The sequence below is a fragment of the Protopterus annectens genome, chromosome 15.part0 (assembly GCF_019279795.1).
Source record: "Protopterus annectens isolate FY-2018-M chromosome 15.part0, PAN1.0, whole genome shotgun sequence".
Taxonomy (NCBI): domain Eukaryota; kingdom Metazoa; phylum Chordata; order Ceratodontiformes; family Protopteridae; genus Protopterus; species Protopterus annectens.
Genome location: NC_056749.1, coordinates 426398966 through 426420189, shown reverse-complemented (window position 1 = coordinate 426420189; position 21224 = coordinate 426398966). Strand labels below are relative to the sequence as shown.

Here is a 21224-nt window from a genome sequence, read left to right as displayed (position 1 = left end):
GCCTCAGCCATTTCAGCTCATTATAGCACAGAGCCCTCCCCTCTTCTCTCACCCACTGCTCAAGCAGTTCCTCAGAGGGGCCACAAATCTAAGGCCACCCAGGAGAGCTCCAACTCCAGCCTGGGATCTTAACTTTGTCTTGGAGAAACTCACTCTTCCTCCCTTTGAGCCAGCTGCTACTGCAGATTTAAAATTTCTTTCCTGGAAAACAGCTTTCATTTTGGCAATCACTTCTGCAAGAAGGGTATCTGAATTACAGGCCCTTATGGCAGTGGAACCTTTCATCATCTTTCATGCTTACAGGGTGTCCCTCAGAACCAGTCCCTACTTCATGCCCAAGGTGGTATCTAGTGTGGCTCTTATCAGTCCATTCATTTGCCTACCTTTTTTCCTAACCCACAGAACAAAGGGGAATGGATATTGCACTCTTTAGATGTGCACAGACAGCTTAGATTCTACTTGGACAGGACTAAACCTCAAATGAAATCTGAACAACTACTGGTGGCATTTGCTGCACGGACAGAGGGGAAAGCTATTTCAAAACAAACCATTTCAAAATGGATAGGCCACTGCATTCATATCTGCTGTAAGCACCATGGAAAACCTATCTCACAGGGCATCAGACCCCATTCAACCAGGGCTGCATCCACCTCTACAGGCTTTCTCAGGGAGTCCCTACTAGGGGCATCTTAGAAGCTGCTACCTGGAGTTCTGTACATACTTTCACCAAGCATTATCATTTGCCAATTTTCTCTAAATCCAGGGTTTGTTTTGCCACTGCAGTCTTGCAGGGCCTTATAGCTGGTCCTAATTCTATTTAAATTCCTCCTCCCAACCTTAGCTTTGGGAATCTACCCAAATGTAATGACTGCAACAGTGAAACACGAAGAACATAGTACAGTTGTGTACACTTACCATAAATGTAGATGTTCGAGTGTATTCACTGTTGCAATCCTGGTTACCCTCCCTCCAGTCCCCTTTTCTTCCTTTGGCTATACCTCTACTCTCACTTACTATGCTCTAAAAGCATTTTGGTGTGTTTGCTTTTCTGTTGGAGGTATATCCTTGTATTTTCTGATTTAATTGCCTCCCATTAGGGGGGCACCTGACATCTGGGGCAAGAAAAACTGATGTAATGGCGTCGGCTGCATGTTTTATACCCCTGACAACATGACGTCATGGAAGAAGGGACAGCAACCGACCCAGGACCCAAGACTTTGTTAATCAGGCCGACTGAGGGCTACTGCAAAGCAGATAACCCAAATGTAATGACTGCAACAGTGAATACACTCCAACATCTACATTTATGGTAAGTGTACACAACTGTACTTTTTCTGTTCCTTTTTCAAGGGAACATCACTCTAGAAAACTGAGAAGGCTCTGACTCAGGACGGCATTAGAGAACCGTCGTAGGAACTTTTTCTCTAAGAAGAATCTGCCAAACCCCCCTGACCCCTTGTAAACAATCAACTGTGGTTCCTCCTGAACATCTGAAATAGACTCCTGCAAAGCCTCATTGGAAGTGTTGCCCGTCGGATCTTAGCCGACCTCCAAACCCGGTTGCCGCAGAAAAATTTGGCAACACAGCCAGGTGACCCTCAGGAGAAACACCTGGCACAGGCTAGACAGCTGAAGATTCCAGTCTTACCTTTTTCACCTTCTTCTTCCCCGATGGTTGACCCTCAGGATGGAAAGTTCCTTCCATTGTATCTTTAGCAAGAAGCTTAAGACACTGGATCTCAAGATACAATGAAAGGGAAGAAAGCCTACTACAAAGGACTTTTGGGACGAACGCATGACAAATCGAACAAGACCCATGGTTGTGAGAAGCTCATAGGCAAAAAAGGCACTTATCGTGACGGTCTTTATGTAGAATCAGTCTCCAACCCTTCCTGGATAACATTAACCCCAGACAGCACAAAAAATTCAAGAAAAATAACAAAACCCTAACTGGGAACTTTACTGCAACAGTGAGGACTTCTGCAAACTAGAGAAATCACCGGAATACAAAAATGCAGTAAAAATGGCAAAAAACGGACATAGGCAAACAGACCAATGGTTAGAAACAGTGTTCAGGTTGGCAGCAAAAAAGTTCTGAGGATGGTATGCCTGACCATCACCTTTATGCCCTACACTACACGAGGAACGTTTGGGTGGCATTCAGAGTACCTTAAAGCAATGGTAGGCTTTGGTAAACTAGACAGACATTGGGCTTCCACAGCAGGGAAATCCCTTACATGATTAATAATGTAACAGTGAATGTAAGGACATCAAAATCTACATGGCTAGATCCTTTTTAAAATGTGGGCTAAAGGTGGCAGTAATATGAATATTTATTTATTTATTTTATTTTACATTTGTTAACCAGGGGTGTCTGACTGAGCCGAAAAGGCCCTTTTTCAGCAGAGGCCCGGGGAGAAAAGCTCCACAAAGAAAAATTACAGACACATTTAGTTATTTAGACATAATCAGTATACACACAAATTACAAGAGACATGTTTTTACGGTGGTATGCGGCACAAACAGTTACAGTGGAGAGAACAATCAAAAAAGATATTAATTTTAAAAATAAAGGTAAGTAATAGATTTGTGGTGTACAGCTGAACTTTGGAATATAGGTAGAATACATACATAGTACACAGGTACAGTACATACATTGTAGATTAGCCAGTGTTTGTGAGTAAGATTGAAAAACTATTATCAATTGCTCTAGATTTAGTATGCATATGTTATCCGCTTTCACTAGCCTGGGGAGCAATCATGGCACTGCCAACTTTGCTTGAGATGTTGCCTGATGAGGTCTTTAAAGGAGGCTTTGGATGATGTGTTTTGAATGCTAGTAGGGACAGAGTTCCATTTTTAGCCACCGAACTACTATATAGTGCATCTCCAAAGCTATTGTAGCTGTTGGTGACTTCTAGTAGTAGTTTGCTTGATGATCTAAGAGGCCTTTTGGCTGAGTGATGTTGTACTAGGTTTTTGAGGGCAGGACACTTATTGGGGAGGTAATAGATAGAATGACAGAGGCAGAGCTGATTGTAGGTTAGGAGGTTGGGCAGTTCAAGCCAGTGGAGCTGTCTCAAAGCAGTACAGTGATGAGTTCTATATGAGCAATTTGCAGCAAAACGGGCAATTCTGTTATAGCAAGCTTCCATTTTGCTTAGTTCAGTTTTGTTGAGATTAGTCAGAATGGGAGATGCATAGAGTAGAGTGGATAGAAGTTGGGAGCGAGCAATGGCTGATCTTGTGTTGTTGGTAAGAAATGGTTTGATACGGTAGAGTGACCCCAGTTTGGCATGTACTTTTTTAATAGTTAAGTTCAGATGACTATCAAATTTTAGGTGGGAGTCTATGGTTATTCCCAATAGCTTAGCCTGTGCCACTGGAGCAATTGGAGTAGCATTTGTGGAGTAGATAGTGAATTGACTGTTAGTGTTTTTGTTAGAACTGGTTATAATCATAAGCTGAGTTTTCTTTGGATTGAGGATAAGTTGGGCTTTGGTAAGGTAGTTTTCAACGTCAGAGAATGCTAGTTGAGTTGTTTGCAGGAGGGTGGGAATGTTTTGTGCAGCACAGATTAAGGTAGTGTCATCTGCATACTGAATTATAGATGCATGCTGTGTGGAGGTCATTTGTGAAGACTGTGAATAGTAGTGGTCCTAAGATAGAACCCTGTGGGACTGCTATAGCTTTGGGCAGCTGAGGAGAGAGAGAATTTTCCCATTTCACAGCTTGGTACCTGTCAGTTAAGTGGCTTTGGAACCAGGTAAGAGTGGAATTAGATAGATGATATCGGTTTAGTTTGTTTAGCAGGATTTGGTGCGAGACTGTGTCAAATGCTTTGAACATATCCAAAAAAGAGTTGACACTTGCAGGCCTTCATTTTTGAGACGGTTTACTGTGTCTGTGAAGAGTGAAAAAAGAGAGTCATCAGACAAGAACACTCGTCCATCAATGAATAAAGATCTTAAACCCTTAATTGGACTGTTTTTTCCTGTGGAAAAAGGACTTATTTATTTTTGTTAAGTTTTGTTAATTTAGTTGCGGCCAACATTTTGAACAGTTATACTTATTCCTAATCTTTTAAAGGAAAACTCTAACTTCGCCTACAGTTTAACTCAACTATTAGGTTGCTTTTCTCCCTACAGTATGATTCCAGTACTTTGTAGGTACCCAAAACATGCTTATACTTTATAAAACTTTCATTTCCTCGCTTTGGTATCAAAGGAAGGGGAAGACCAACTTTTTTTTTTAAGCTGAACTCACTTAAGTTGCAGAGGAATTTGTCTACACCTGCATGACATACCACAGACAGAGAATTTTGTAGTTAGGAGCTCTAGATGCTGTAAACAAACAGAGAGGTGTGAAACTGTTTTCCATTGTCTTTATTGCAGAAAGGAAGAGAACCTAAACTGATTCACAGCTGCTTCCAATGTAGCCATGCCTTTCATAGCAGAACAGAGCAGTTAGATCAGTCAGTGGTTCAATGGCAGTTGTCACATCTTTTGACAAATTTACATAATCAGCATCACAGTATTGAAATGCTAAACTTTAAATTTTAAATGTTTATTTATACTACTTTACATTTTAAGACAACCTGAATAGTATCAGAGATGTCCGTGACATTTAGAGAAAAAGTTAGAAAATATTTTTTCTTGTAAAGTATCAGCACATTTACTAACGTGTAGGGGGAGAGGCTGTTAATTCATTTTGGACTACAAAAATACTTGGAACAAAGGCCTGAAAATTAGCAACTGTTTTTGTTGCAGCTGTATAATTCCTTAGTGTACTGTAAAACCAGCCCTGAGATGCACAAAAATGAGGGCCATTCAAAAAATAACAGAAGCAGTCCTGTTACAGACAAGTATGTAAGATGACGGTGACTGACATTAATCCCATTATATGTTAATGGAATGGGAATACATAAGTGCTTCCTTATGTCTGGCATGACTCATGTAAAGCAGACTTGAAATAGATTATGGGAAAGAGAAAGGCTTGAAGAAAAATAAGCGCACATTGATATATCAAGCTCCATTGACAGCCATTTTGCAGAAAACATTACATTTCTGTAAGAAGCAGAAGCAGATTTTGAGATGTTAATATAACTCAGAAAACAGAGCTAGAGTAAAAAAATTGTATATTTTAGTTCTAAGGTAGAGTTTTCTTTTAAGTAAAATGAAAGGTCTGACAATGTCTGGTTGGGCAAAAGAAGCTTATTTTTGTAATAGGTATGAGATCTACAGTTTCTCAAGTCGTGGAAAATGTTACTGATGTTGCCAAAGTTGCCCCGTCAGACTGCATTTCTTTTGTCTGTAACAAGAAGGATTTGTCTTTACAATCCAAGCCAAAATCTCATTCAGCGGTAGCTACCTCAATGGCCTTTTCAGAGACGCATCCCATCGATGACATTTGTGCAGCAACAACTTTGTCCACAGTTCATATCTCTGTGTCTTATAAACTGGATGTACAGACTAGATCTCGCTCTTCCTTTGGTTCCACCATCCTCAGGAACATCCTTCCTTGATGCCACCCAAAGTGACAGCTTGGGAGTCTGGCCCATATGTTGAATTGGATGAAAATAGACAACATTGGATACAAAAGTTATGTACTTAAGATAATAATAGATCTATGTTTGTGGTCTGATTTTCATTTGGTTCAACATTCCTCCCCTCTTAGCCTCATACCAAATTGACACAGAAGGCTTCAAGGTGACCTGGTGGTTGCTACTCTACACCCTGTCTGTGAGCAGTCCTGTCTGGCTGTGTCCTTGTCCCTTTGTCTGCTTTTGGTTTGTGTATTCTAATATATGGTCATAATTAGGTCTCATTTATACTGTATGGGGCAGAGTCTATCTGAGTTCAGTGAGTTATGGGTAGGGAAGATTCAGAACCTTGAAACCATGGAAGCTTTGAAATCAGTGCCCTGGCCATATTCTTTCAGATCTGACAACATATTTGTTGAACCAGATAAGTCAGACAACGTGGATCTGCCACTGTGGTAAATACATAACTATTTTTTTTTCTTTTTCTTACAACTTCACTGGTTTATTTTAGATCTGAATATAACTTTAGTGCTGTAATATGCAACATAGATATTGACTGTGATTAGTAAGTGACTCTACTTAAAAAAAAAAAACTATTTTCAAAGGCAACCAGGAAGTTTGTTCTGGCCAAGTGACTCATTCGGCTTTGCACTGCACAACTGAAATCTTTATGGTGCAGAACTAGAGCTAGATAATGCGTTATCATTCTGAGAGAATGATACTGAGCCCGTATAAAAAAAAATTCTTTCACTTGACGAATGGCATTTAGTGGAATCGGTGTCATAACTTCAACCTTTTATCCTCCTGTTCCACAGGATTTTATCAGTATTGTGGTCAACTGTGAAAAAATATATGTGTAGCCTTCCTTGAGGTACACAGTACAAATCTGACCTGACAACCCTTCCTAACTACACACAGACTGTGCTCAGGCAGCCATAAAGGCTCAAATACACACACACAAACAGAAACAGACTTGCAGTTTTTGTTGTTGCATCTAGGGCTAGAAAGAGTAGTTTGCACAATGGGCAAAACAAGTATGTTGCTGTCTCACACAAGTTTACATTATAGTGACCTGTAGGATTGACAGAAATGCAGACTTTAATATTTTCATACTACAGAAGAGCCCATATGTTAGCAATAAAAGGGCTTGTGATATGATCCAGACCATGCTGTGTAAATGAGCTTGTGTTGCTGTTACAGGTGTAAATGAGCTTGTTTTGCTGTTACAGGTCTGTTATCCAGTTTGCAGGGAAGACCTCTTTTGAAGACAATTTAGCAATTAGTCCATGAGATAGATGAGTGTATGTAGGCATGATTTGCTTTGGATTGAGACTGTCACATTGATAACAAAGAATATGGGTCTGGAATGTGATTGGCAGATCACTATAGCATGTCCAATCAGTTATTCACTGAAACAAAATGGCTATCTGAGGTAAAGCACAAGAAAGACAATTTTTTGCAAGGGCAAGCATCCTGAACTATGCACCTACACGGTGTGTGATATCACTACACCCTAGAGAAAGAAACCGCTTATTCTGAATTGTCTAATGAGGTTGAAATGCCACTACATCTGTAACATAAAAATCCAAATCCATCAGGACCATGAGAGCTAAAGACTTAAACCTCGGCACAAGTATGAATAGGACATGCTGGAGGGATAGATTCATAACCTGGAGGCTTCCCATGCTTTGGAACAAGATCCCAGTTCGTATTAGGCAGAGCCCCTCACTGACTCTCTTCAGGGGAGATGTTGATGAGTGGATGGGGGATCGTAGGTTTACCCCAGGGGTCACATCTGTGTCACTGCTAGACAGGGGCACAGTAAACTAATTCTATTATATATGGGGACCTTCATTGTGTCACTACTAGACAGAGGCACAGTATTCTAAATTTATTCTGTACATTTTTTGTACCATTTCATGGGGTGGCAAAAGCCACATCACTATGGCTAGGCTTACAAATGCCCCAGGGCAGATAGCCTAGTACTATACTATGAAACTATGAAACTATAAATAAATTACCTTTGGTAACAGACAGTTCAGACTGTCTGAAATGTTGTTTACTTGAACACTAAAAGAAACAAAGGAACTAAATGAGGCAAACAATCGGGAAAGACTATAAAGAACAGTTAGGAAACATGTCTTGCATGGGAACTGAATTGTAGTGACTAGTTCCAGCTGTTTTCATTTAGAGCTGCACAGATATCTCATTAGTCAGTCTTTTTGGTAAAGTCAGGTGTTTGTAAAACACCCAGAAACATTCAGTTTAATGCAGTGGTCAGGTAGAGGGAAGGAGGAGTCCATTGGGAGAAAAATGTAAACAATAAGGAAGTGTTTGCTTTTATGGATTACTGCTGAAATACTAAACACTAAAAGGCACAAGAATTCTGCTTCAAGTGCATATTGTTTTGTATGCAGCATGCATTCATATGGGCATTGGGGGATCAGTCAGATACTGCATTAAGAAAATAATAAAATGCTGTGTTTTTGCTTTTTTTCCCAAATGGCAACACGTAATTGTAATTATGTGGCATTAAAGAGGAAGTCATGATTTTGCATTTGGAATTGCTCTCATAAGGAGAATGTTTCCACATGTAGTAGACGGCACTCCTGGAGGGCTTGCAGGCAGAAGAGAAAGACTATTTAAATAACTCCCACAGTAGGTGTGATTAAGGAAATTGCATATGGTATACCCACTTTCTAAGGAACTGAGAGGTCTAGGTAGATCAAATTTTCCTTACCTACTGTCAAAATGTGTATTTCTGTATTAAAAAATGGTTAACGTTTTATAACTTGCACAGAATTAAATTAACTTTAATTATTGCAGTTGCATATGACAGTACTGTTGTAACAGTTATTACCTACCTAGTGCAGTGTACTTTGAACAGTTCTGTCTGAAATGTAATTCTCATTCTTTGCTGTCATTTGTTTGACAGCAAATATCATTTCTGGCTGAAACAAAGTATAATACCAGCTGTTGAGAGTCCTCCTAAATGTTATTGATCTTTATAAACTATCCTACCAGATCATTGCTTGGTTGATAGTGTAACATAGTTACTAAAATCTCACGTTATGTAACATGTTTGGAAAACAAAAGGGCAAAATAAAACACTTAATTCTTCGTTTATTGGTAATATTATTGGATAACATTTATGTAATTTTTTATTTGTTCATGAAATGCACTGTATAGTGCACTGAAGATGGAAGGAGGAGGAAGCATATATTGGTGATTGTCCTTGCAATTTCCAGCAGTGGGCCTTGCAGTCACATATATAATGAGTCTAGAGAGTTGGTGATTAGTGGTTGGATCAATATTTTGAACTATTTATACTCTAGTAGGGAGCATCCCAGTGGCATGTAATGTCTGTACATTGTGAGTTGTGTAATAATTGCAAAAATACACTATGGTTAGATGACTTTTCCTCTTTTTAGGAGGTACAGATGAACACTCTATCCCTGTGGTCATATATTAACAGCCATTTGGATGAATTTACAAATCCTTTTTATGTGAATTATGAAAGTCATGTTTTGTATCCTGTGGCAAGTTTAAGACATCTAGAACTGTGGGTGAATTATTATGTCAGATGGAATCCACGAATGAGGCCACAGGTAAGAGTAATCTTTAAGCTATTTTTTTTTGTATTTGAACAACACTTAACTCTTCTATACATTTAATTAAAGGATGATTTTATCCTCAAAATGTGCTTACCCTTCCTTCAGTTTATTAATTATTGTTTAATTTTTTTAATGTGTACATCACATTAAACTTATTACAGTTTTTCAAGGGTGACCAAAGGCAGTATTTTAACATTTGCAGGAAAATTTTCACTGGGGCACTGAGGAAATTCCCTTGCTCTTTTCCAGTGTCATGGGACCCCTACCATGTGTCTGAAAAGATGGGGCATGGGTTTAATATTTCATCTTAATGTAAAGGATGACATTTAAGGAGTGCAAGCTATGCCTCATACTGCATTACCAGTTTCAGTAGTAGAATACGACTCCAGACAACAGGGATGTAGGTAGAACCCACAGCTTTCTGTCCTTTTTGATGTCAAAGGTGAGATCAGACTGGCACACTTTGTGTTACTGTCATTAGTAGAGGCAATCTTGTCAGAACATGAATTGGGAAGCTTTAGGGGACAGTGTTAAACATAACATGTTATGCCAGCATTCAGGCTTCTACATCAAATGATGAAAGAGGATTATTCACCTGAACCACCACATCATCATCATTATGAACACAGATGCAGCAAGGCTACAGAACAATTTTCTACTATCGGGATAAAGTCGAGGCATCAAAGTAGAAGCACAAAAAAAATTGAGTCTTTTGAAATAGGTGTTGTATAATCCTTTTTCCTTTGAAGCTGCAGCAAATAATGGTAACATTTAGTATTGTATATTTATTTATTTTTTACACATTTGTTGACCGGGAAGCCCGGCTGGGCACAAAGGCCCTTTTTCAGTGAAGGCCCAGGGATAAAAGCTCCAGTACATTATAGCAAACAGTTGCTGTTAGAGGAGTTCAGATTTGCATTCACTGTCATTCTGAAGTAGCAGTTTGAAATATGTATTGTTTGTGCATTAGGAAAGTCTTCTGTCATAGCATTAGTAAAAGCTGTTTTACAGATCATAACACTTAAGAAGTAAATGTGGGTAACAGCCAGTGTGATATCTTTCGTTTACCTGTTTATGAATTTGAGAGGGGCAGCGTTAGGAAAAATTGCAATTTAATACTTGAAAAGCAACATGGTGGATGATAGGGGTTATTCAGAAAATATATTTTGAGGTTATGCATCATAAAAGTATCTTGATTACTTCCTTTATAGATGAACAGTGTCAGTACTTAGTATAAGACTGTTTTGAATGAATTGTACTCAACATATCTACAGTGCATAAAATGAAAAAAAGGAGTAATAAATTGAGCATAAGGGAATGGCTTGCAATGTATCAGTTGAAGTAACTTACCGATACATTTTTTTAGGATAGCAGATAGGGGGTGATGTACTTGCACACTAGCAATTAAATATGTATTACTCCATTCTCAATAATTCAGATGAGTACATGATTTTGTCATCAGATGTCTTGCCAGAGTACGCCATACTGTTTTAAGAATTGTTGTATAATAGCGTTAGGATGTGTTGTTTGAGTAAGAAACACTGTGAATAGCTAAAAGTGAAGAAAACTCATGCTCTCAAGTTTGTTACATTATCCCCAAAAATGTATAAGAAACTTTGTCAACCACCTGGCTGCATGATAGTTTTGGGCTTACAACATTTTCTTAAAGCTTTGAAGTTATCATATATCACAGTATCAGGAATGTATATTCTGTTATGTTAAACTTTATGAAAGCATAAACCTTTGGGGATTGCTTGGATGCATGGCTGTAGTGTGGGATTCATGTAAGAGGTACTACATTTGTGCATTAGTTGAATTTGACTTTACATATATTTTCTCTTTAACAAACTATCTTAAGTTATCCTATCTGTCCACTTTGACTTGGAAGGAATAACTGACATCAAGAGAATCCATCTGGCAACTTCAGCAGTACCACAGCTCCAGCTCCTTCCATTCTCCAAGAAATACACACACACACACACACACACATATATATATATATATATATATATATATATATATATATATATATATATATATATGTGTGTGTGTATATACACACACACATATATGGCCTTAGTCTGTTTGATGTTAAAGCGAACTCTGTTTTGTCAACTCACTTACTCACTCTGATTGATAAAACAGATGATCCCACAATCCTTGGGGTTGGGGAATATTCAAGTTTGCATATTCTGAAGAGTAATCATGGTGCATGTGCAGAAGTGTGTCAATATTTCTGTTTCGACATTAATGTGTTAGTGTTAAATCGATGAATGACATTACATTAAACTCTCAGTTAACCGGCACCCATGGGGATCGGTACATGCCAGGTAACTGTAGTTTCTGGTTGCTTGAGAGTTACTATTAAAAACAGACCTGACTAATACTGTACCCTACCCTATAACATACCATACCATAAATACTGTGTTAATTTGATTTTAGTACTGAAGCATGGTGTGGTTGTTTGTGTGTGTGTGTGTATATATATATATATATATATATATATATATATATATATATATACACCGCTTCAGGAGCTCAGGATAAGCATTCCCATATGAAGGCATTTTGAGAACTCTCAAGCCACATGGGACGATGCCTTTATCTAGATATGCAGAAAAGCTAAAACGCTGCCATTGCAAGCGTTTATAAGTACCCACTTTTCTTTCAAAAAGATTCAGCTTTTTATGAAAATCTGAAACATTCTCAGATTTCCAATGTTCATCACTTTTCGATGTAGAAGAAACCGAAGAGGCAGACTGTAGTAAAGGATTAGTCTCATTCATAAACAGAGACTTGACAGAGTTAACAGTCTTCACCACTTCCATGTTGAATAAATGGATAAAGGACTGCAGCACGACCCTTAAACTTGTTCTCAGAAATGCAGCAAACAAATTAGCAAAAGAACAAGCTGCAAGGAAATATGAATAACAACCAGAACTGAGAAAAACACACTTTATAATAGCAAAGCTTTCGGATAAAATCCTTCCTCAATACTAATACAAACAAATCTAAAAACCAAATGGTTTAAATACAGGTCACTGAAGTCACATGACCAGCAGTCCAAAAATCATGTGACCACAAGTATATAAAACAAATCATTAAAATTAGAAAAATTAGAAAAAACATAACATTATCACAACCTAGTACGTTGCAATTTAACAAGAACAGGTTTCAAGGTAATCATATTATTTAAACCTGGAAAATGGTCAGAGTTCAACCTAAGAATCCATTCATACGCTTTTAATTCAAGTAAATTACCACTATCACCACCTCTGGCAGGAGGCCGTATTACATCAATAACTCTAAAGGAGAATCTATGTTCAATACCTGAATCAACTATGTGCTTATACAAGGCATTACTGTCAATGGCCCTTCTAATCTCAGATTTGTGTTCAATAATGCGTTCTTTTAGCTTTCTAGTGGTCTTACCCACATAGAATGCAGTACATTTCATGCAATTAGCTAAGTACACCACATTAGATGTAACACAAGTGGTAGAAAAATTAAACTGATAAACTTTACCACTAATAGGATGTTTGAACTTATCACTGCAACCAACCACAATATCAGAACAGCAGGAACAATTGAAACAGCCATACGTGCCGGGCTTAGTGGTAAAAGTCCTCTCTACAGGCCTGAAAAAATCTTTGTAACATAACATAGTCTTCAAGGACTTCATATTTCTATATGAGAAAAAAGGCCTGTCACCAAGAATGTCTTTAATCTCACTAGAGGCCATTAGTACAACCCAATTCCTCTGTATTTGTTTCACAAAACAAGTCAAGGTATTATAACTAGTAAGATACCTAGTGCATACTTTTGAACATTCTAGGTTAACAGAACCAACATAATCCCCAAGAATTGATTACCTTGAAACCTGTTCTTGTTAAATTGCAACATACTAGGTTGCGATAATGTTATGTTTTTTCTAATTTTTCTAATTTTAATGATTTGTTTTATATACTTGTGGTCACATGATTTTTGGACTTCTGGTCATGTGACTTCAGTGACCTGTATTTAAACCATTTGGTTTTTAGATTTGTTTGTATTAGTATTGAGGAAGGATTTTATCCGAAAGCTTTGCTATTATAAAGTGTGTTTTTCTCAGTTCTGGTTGTTATTCATATATCCTTGGATCAGGACAGTGGGCTTTTGAGGTAATGAGGAGGGTGCTGTCTCCACATATAGGTCCACAGTCATCTCTGTTTTTTCCTCCCTTTAAAGCTTCGGTGTCTGCCTTTGTACTCCTGCATACACAGGGATGCAGAGATCCTAGGCTTCAGGATGCCACACAGGGCACCCCCCCCCCACTCTTCCGAAATCTCTCAGAGTACCCTTCTGAGGAGTTCCCTAGGAAGAGACTGTTCAAGAGGAAGCACTTAAACTCCCCAGAGGAGTCCATCACTTCTGATATGGACCTCGATGAAACTGAAGGGTCCCCACAGTTGCCTCCTGATGATGATGTCCTCTATGGAGACATCCTGGAAATGCTAAAGCAGAGAGGCGGCTGGAAGTCCACCAACTCTTTGGCGAAATCCATATACCTGAAGGCTTTTGGCTCTCACCCTTCCACCTCTTGGGTGTCTCTACCTTTCGATGAACTCATGGACCTAGTTTCTTGAAAGGGATGGGAGTCCCCAGGTTCAGTGGAACCTGTTCGTAGGAGGCCAAACCAATTTATTACATCCCCGTCAGACAAGGCTTTTATAACCAAGGGAGTCCCAGTAGATGCTATGGTTGTGGCAGTAGCCACCAAGAAGGAACCCTCATCTTCTGTCCATCCCCCGAACAAGGAGTCTTGGACAATGGACAGGTATGGAAAGCCCATTTTTTCTTCAGCGACCTTTTCTCTCAGATCGCTGAACTACCTAACTCATTTTACAAGACTGCAGAGGGATCTCCTGAAAGAGCTAGGAGATGCACTCCAAGGTTTAGTAACTGAAGGGGTTGCGGACAAAGTATCCTCTCAGGTCACTACTTAGTCAGTTGTCACCACCTCCATGAGACTCCTCTCATATGCAGTAGATGGGGCGAGTAGAGCAGTGAGTTCTGGAATTTCTCTAAGGAGATATTCTTGTATGTGCTTATGTGACTTTGAGGAGCCCTTTAGGTCTTCCTTTGTAAATGCCCCATTTGACAGCTTGTCCTTATTCGGGCTAAGGTAAAGAACACACTCACCAGGTGTGAACAGGAATGAAAGACCTTGTCTGCCATAGGAGTCTGTGTTTCCATGCCTACTAGACCTTATCCCAAAGGTCAGAGAGGTAGTGATAAGATGTGGTTCCGAAAATCACAGACATCTTTTCAGGACACACATGGTGAAACTTCTCCTAGAGGCAGAGGGGGAAGTAATAATGGAAGACGCCAACCTCGCGGCAGAGGGGGTCGCAGAATCAGAGCGACAAAGAATCTTTCTTTGGTAGGCCCTTTCAGCACTCATGAATGGAGGCCCGACTGTTAAGCTCTGGAAGCAGTCGGGAGTTGCCTATCTTTGTACCCAGAGGCCTGGCAACAAGTGACAAAAGACAAATGAATACAAAGTATCAAATCCAGAGTTTGCACCATCCCCTTTTCCCTTCCCATTCTGAAGATGGAAAAAGTTTCCAGACATTCCACCCAGTCATAAGGAACGAGCAACTCTAGAAATTCAAAAGTTGCTAGACAAAAGAGTCATCCAAAAAGTCACCGCAGACTAAATAGGATCCGGAACTTACTCAAGATTCTTTTTAGTTTCAAAGAAAATGGGGATTGGAGACCAATTCTGGATCTCAGCATTCTAAACAAATCAGTAAAAAAAAGACCACATTCCAGGTGGTAGCACTGCAGTCGATACTCCCATTCCTGGAAAAAGACGATCTGTAAATCTCCAAGATCTGTACTAACAGATAAAAATGGACATGCGATCCAAGAGCACCTGCGCTTTCAGCTGGGAGCCAGTAACTACCAATTTCGAGCTCTGCCCTTTGGCCTCACTACATCCCCCAGAATGTTCTCCAAATGTATGACAGTAGTAGCAGCTTACTTGAGAAGTCTAGGATTCCATGTGTTTCATTATTTAGATGACTAGCTCTCAACTGCCGCGACCAGGCATCTGCTAATAAAAACAAGGGGCACAACCTTGCAATTCTGCTCCCACCTGGGGATTACAATAATCTATGAAAAATCTGCCTTAGTGCCTTCTCAGCATGTGGTATTCATAGGGGCCGAATTAAACTCAATACAAATGACAGTGAGACTTCCACCAGAAGGGATCCAAGTTCTAAGACATCAGATGATGTACCTTTTAAAAGGGAAGAATGCCCAAGCAAAGATGGTTCTAAAAGCTTTGGGAATCATTGCAGCAGCGATAGTTTTGATCCCCCTAGCATGTCTGCACATGAGAATTGTTCAGTGGTTGCTATTCACTTAGTGGTCGATGCAAGAACTACCCATGACACACAAAATAATAGAAACTTCCAAGAACGATCTTCGATGGTGGCTTTACCCCACTCAAGTGACTCTAGGTCGACCGTTTGTTCTCCCCATCCAGTGGCCACGGTGACCATGGATGCCTGTCAGATAGGAGGGGGCATTATCAGGGAAAGACTATCCAAGGCACCTAGCAAGATCACGAGGCCCGCTTGCACATCAATGTCCTCATGATGAGAGTGGTGCTTTTACCGTTGCGAGCATTCCACAACTCTTTTCCACTGGCAACTATTGCAATCCAGACAGACAACATGTCAGTTGTATGGTACATAAGCAAACAAGGAGGAACCAGATCTTACCCCTTTGTCCAGAGGCCCTGAGAGTATGGCAATGGGCAACCTCCTTCCAATGTTTTCTAATAGCAAAGCACATCCCGGGGAAATCCAGCGTGATAGTGGACAGACTTAGCAGAGTGATTCTGATGCCTCATGAGTGGTCCCTAAAACAGGAAGTAGTGGAAGAAAATCTCCAAAAATGGGACCAGCCTTGCTATGACCTCTTTGTGACATCCATGAATGCCAAATGCAGCAGTTACTTTGCCCTTATCCCCACTCTCGGGGAGTCACCAAGAGGTGCACTTGTTTATGATTGGCACTCTAGGCCTCCTCTATGCCTTTCCCCCCTTTCCACTAATTCCCAAAGTCCTCCCGAAAGCCATTTGTTTGAGAAGGGACTTGATACTCATCACTTCATACTGGCCTTGTCAAATCTGGTTCCCCTTCCTGTGGCCTCATCTTCGGGAGGAGCCATCGTTTCAGGACCCAGTTACAGACCTTTTGACTCATGCATAAGGAACACTCCATCTGTCTCCTCAGACCCTCACACTGACAGCTTGGCTGTTCCAGTTCCAACGATAGCCAAGATGTTCTTCGTGTTTCACTGTTGCAGTCATTACATTTGGGTAATCTGCTGGCAGGTTGCCCTCAGTCGGCCTGATTAACAAAGTCTTGGGTCCTGGGTCGGTTGCTGTCCCTTCTTCCATGACGTCAGGTCGTCAGGGGCATAAAACATGCAGCCGAAGCCATTACATTAGTCTTTCTTGCTGTGCGGTGCCTGAAGCAGAAGCAGTTTGCAAGTGCTGGTCGGCCGACTCCTGAAATTTTCGTTTTCGAGTTTCAGAACCGAAGTCTTCAAACTTAAAGCTAAGTACTCCATTGGGGAAACTTTCTTGCTCCTTACCGATGTCAGTAAAAGTTAATAATTGCATTACTTGTGGGAAGCAAATACCTCATTAAGATTTTCATTTGTACTGCATTCCTTGCCTAGGCCCTGACCACGATGTACCTTGCTGTCGGTTTTGTGCTTTATTTAATCAGCGCACTATCCATCGTCGGTACATTTTTGCCTCTAAATATTTCGGTTCTCGGTTTAATTATCCAGAAATGATGTCGGTTAGCCATCCGACTACCGGAATTCTGAAAAAGCGCAAAGAAAAAGAGACATGCCATTGAGGTCCATAACTGCCGATGACGCTTCTCCTAAGCCAGTCGCCAGTTCGCCGGTATTCATTGAGGTGCTTTCGCAGCCCCTGATACCCACTACTTCTGACTCGCAGGCCTCTACTGAGACCCATTCGGAGTCCGGTATGCCGCAAGACTCTTCACCTATGGAACCCGTGGATGTCTCTACCTTGGATGGGTCCGGAGCCACTGTGCAGGCACCAGCTTCTGAGGGTGTATTCAGGCCTAGAGACTTGCATATTAAACCGACTCCACCTTTTATTCTGAGGCCTAAATCTCGATCTATGTCTAAAAAAACGACGCCCAGGCCACATGTTCAGGCCCCAATGCCTAAAAAGCAAATGATCAAAATGTTATTACTCTAATCAGGGGTAGTCAACCCCCCCCCCCCCCTTCTAAGAGGCCTAGGACTGAGCATGACTATGAATCTTCTGATCAGGACTCTGTTTCTTCTAATTCTTCCAATGACCTGGATTTGTCCATTCCTACTTATGAGGATTCTGATGCAGAGAATTCCATTCCCTCTGCTTCTCCCCCCGAAGACTTTTCTTTTGGGGAAACCTTACATACCTTAAGGGAGCATTTCAACTGGGAAAGTCAGGAATTTTCTGAATCTAAAAAGATGCTTAGGGATTTCCTTCTTCTACCCCAGCATAGGCCTTTGGCTATACCTCCTGTACTAGACATTGTTGATGTGTTTTCGGAATCCAGTATGGCCCCTGATTCCCTACCTCCGGCTCCTAGTAAACCTGACAGATACTACAGGGTTCCTGAGTCCCATAAGTTCCTTTTCAAAAATCCTGTTGCAGACCCAGAAACCATTTCTCAGGGGCCCAAGGGCATTAAGGCTTCTACTGCTAAAAATCCTACTCCTCCCGATAGAGACTCCAGGGCGCTGGATAGATGGGGTAAAAAGGTTTATACTTTTGCTACCTTGGCAATCAGGGCTTTAAACTGCCAATTTCATATCTTAAAATATCAACAGCATATTATGGGACTGCTTAAACAAAAAATGATGTTGATTTCTGATTGTGTGGAAAATAAAGATTTACAGGATTTACTGCATTCAGCTGAACAAATTGGAAAACATACTTTGCAATGTGGTTTTGATTCTTGTAGGGCTGCTGTTACTGAGTCTGTGCTTAGAAGGCATGTTTGGCTTATGGAGCAATCTCTGCCTGATCATGTTAAAGCAAAGTTGTCGGATGCTTCTTTAAATCAGGACCGTCTGTTTGGCAATAAGGCTGAACAAGTTCTAAAAAAGATGGAAGATATAGCTAAATCTATGCAAACTGTGAAAGATTTCTTGCAGGTGCAACCTCCAAGATTTAGTAGGCACTGGCCTACTAAGAATTGGTACTTTCCAGCTTCTTCCAGATCCTCTCAAGCCAAACCCAGATACACCAAAAGTACCAAGTTTCAGTCCCAAGGGACTCTCAGAAATAAGAAATGGGGACCTCCACTTCCAAATCTGGGAATAATAAGACTTCCCCCCTATGGTAAACTGTTTCAATGACTTCCTTTTAAACTTTCCAAGCACGTATCAACTGACTGCCCCTTTGGGGGGAAAGATTGCTCTTCATGCAAAAATCTGGGAACTCATAACCCAGGACAAATGGGTTTTAAATGTAGTGCCCCAGGGATACAGATTTCATTTCCACACGTTGCCAACACCAAACGGGTGGCCAGACCTGCCCCCAAATCAGTGGACAGAGGCTCAAAAACAAGTACTTTCCCTCTTAAACTTGGGGGCTATTTAACCGGTACCAGAAGAGGAAAAGGGACAAGGCTTCTATTCCAGGCTTTTCCTGGTACCCAGAAAAGACAATTCATGGCGTCCAATTCTGGACCTGTCTACTCTAAACACCTTTCTGGACATTCCAAAATTCAAGATGCTAACTCTTCACTAGTTACTTTCTATGCTAGGCAAGGATGCCTGGTTGGCAACTCTAGATTTAAAAGAAGCTTACCTGCATATCCCAATCAGGGAATCTTGCAGAAGATACCTAGGATTCAAAGCAGGCTACTTGTATTATCAGTTCTCTGCACTGCCCTTTGGCTTGTCTACTGCGCCCAGGGTATACACAAAGTGCCTGGCTCCAGTAAATGCATTTTGCAGGCAAAGAAATATTCAAATATATCCATACCTGGACGATTGTCTGATTCAGGCAGAAAACCAGACCATGCTTATAAATCATCTGGCATTTGTAAAAAGAGTTCTTGTCTAGGGTGCACCATAAACGAAAATAAATCACAACTGGTACCCTCTCAGCAGATTACATTCCTGGGTGCAAGCTTGAATACAACTGCCCAGATGGCTTTCCTCACGCCAGAAAAGCAAATTCATTTGGTAATTTACTTCAAAAAAGTGGCCACAAAAACCCTGCTATCTGCAAGACAGATACTGCAAGCCAATGGGGTTCATGGCCTCCTGTATTCTTCTAATTCCATATGCAAGACTGCATATGAGAAAACTTCAGTGGTACTTAAAAAGTCTATGGAGTCAACATTGTCACAGCCTGGAAACAATGATTCCTATCATACCTTGCCTACGCCTGGAGTTTCTGTGGTGGGCACAGGCCTGCCACCAGAACAAGGGACTGCCATTCACACCACCCCCTGCCACCCAAACCCTAACTACAGATGCATCAGACTATGCATGGGGGTTCTCACCTGGCAGGGAACTGCATTCAGGGCAAATGGAACCCAAATCAAATGCACCTACATATCAATCAAAAAGAAATGTTAGCTGTACAGAATGCTCTGACAGCCTTCAAGGGTTACATTCATCCAGGACAACTAATGGTAAAGACTGACAACACCACATTCATGTGGTACATAAACAAGCAGGGGGGTACACAGTCCTATCCCCTATGCAGACTAGCCATGGCATTGTGGAACATGGCCTTGAGCTACCAAGTGCAACTACAAGCTCAGTTCCAGCCAGGAAAACTGAATACACTGGCAGACGGACTAAGCAGAAATCTCATGGACCCACAAGAGTGGAAACTGGAACCACGGATTTTCAACATGTTGACAAGCAAATGGGGGAGCCAGAGATAGATCTATTTGCCTCTCCCCACAACTACCAGTTGGACACATTTTGCACAAGGACTCCTCACAACAAAGCCTGGAAAGTGGATTCTCTGTCATTCAGCTGGAAAAACCTATCAGTCTACGCCTTTCCCCCTCTGCCTCTGCTCTCCAAAGTTCTGCTAAAAGTCAGACAGGACAAACCAAGAATGATTTTGATTGCTTCAGACTGGCCATGCCAACACTGGTACCCACTCCTGTGCAATGTGTCACAAACTTCTCCATGGCACCTGCCTCTGACACCTTCCTTACTCTCTCAGCAGGAGAACCAAATTCTGCACCCTCAGCTCCCAACATTGAACCTTGCAGCTTGGCTAATCACTTAAATTCACCCTTAGCATCCCTCAGCAAACCTGTGATGGATGTCATCTTGGAGGCGAGAAGACCTAGTACTAGAAAATCTTAATGCTGACAAATGGAAAAGATTCTGTGCTTGGAATCAATCTCAAGGGATGAACACAGCAGCGCCCAATTTACCTCAGATTTTACAATACTTAACTAAGATGCTTCACAAGGGCCTGTCTTTTCCTCCATTAAAATCCATGCCTCAGCCATTTCAGCTCATTATAACACAGAACCTCCCCTCTTCTCTCATCCTCTGTTCAAGAAGTACATCAGAGGGGCCAAAAATGTGAGACCACCGTGGAGAGCTCCAACCCCTGCCTGGGACCTTAACTTTGCATTGGAGAAACTCACTCTACCTCCTTTCGAGCCAGCTGCTACTGCAGACTTAAAATTTCTTTCCTGGAAAACAGCCTTCCTTCTAGCAATCACTTCAGCAAGAAGGATATCTGAGTTACAGGCACTTATGGCAGTGGAGCCTTTCATCATCTTTCATGCGGACAGGGTGTCACTCAGGACCAAGCCATCCTTCATGCCCAAGATGGTATCCAGTGTGGCTCTTAATCAGTCCATTCATTTGCCAACTTTCTTTCCCAATCCACAAAACAAAGGGGAATGGATTCTGCATTCATTGGATGTGCACAGACAACTTGGATTCTTCTTGGACAGGACTAAACCTCGAAGAAAATCTGAACAACTGCT

General features: G+C 40.9%; 1 protein-coding gene across 2 annotated transcripts in view; it reads left to right on the top strand.

The window, feature by feature from the left end:
* The window catches only part of MTMR1 (myotubularin related protein 1), a 1550898-nt gene that overhangs the window by 1380175 nt on the left and 149499 nt on the right, over positions 1-21224 (top strand). For both annotated transcript variants that reach the window (XM_044057166.1, XM_044057165.1), the window contains one exon: positions 8974-9150. In XM_044057166.1, the coding sequence (XP_043913101.1) occupies positions 8974-9150 (177 nt within the window). The remainder of the gene's footprint in view (positions 1-8973; positions 9151-21224) is intronic.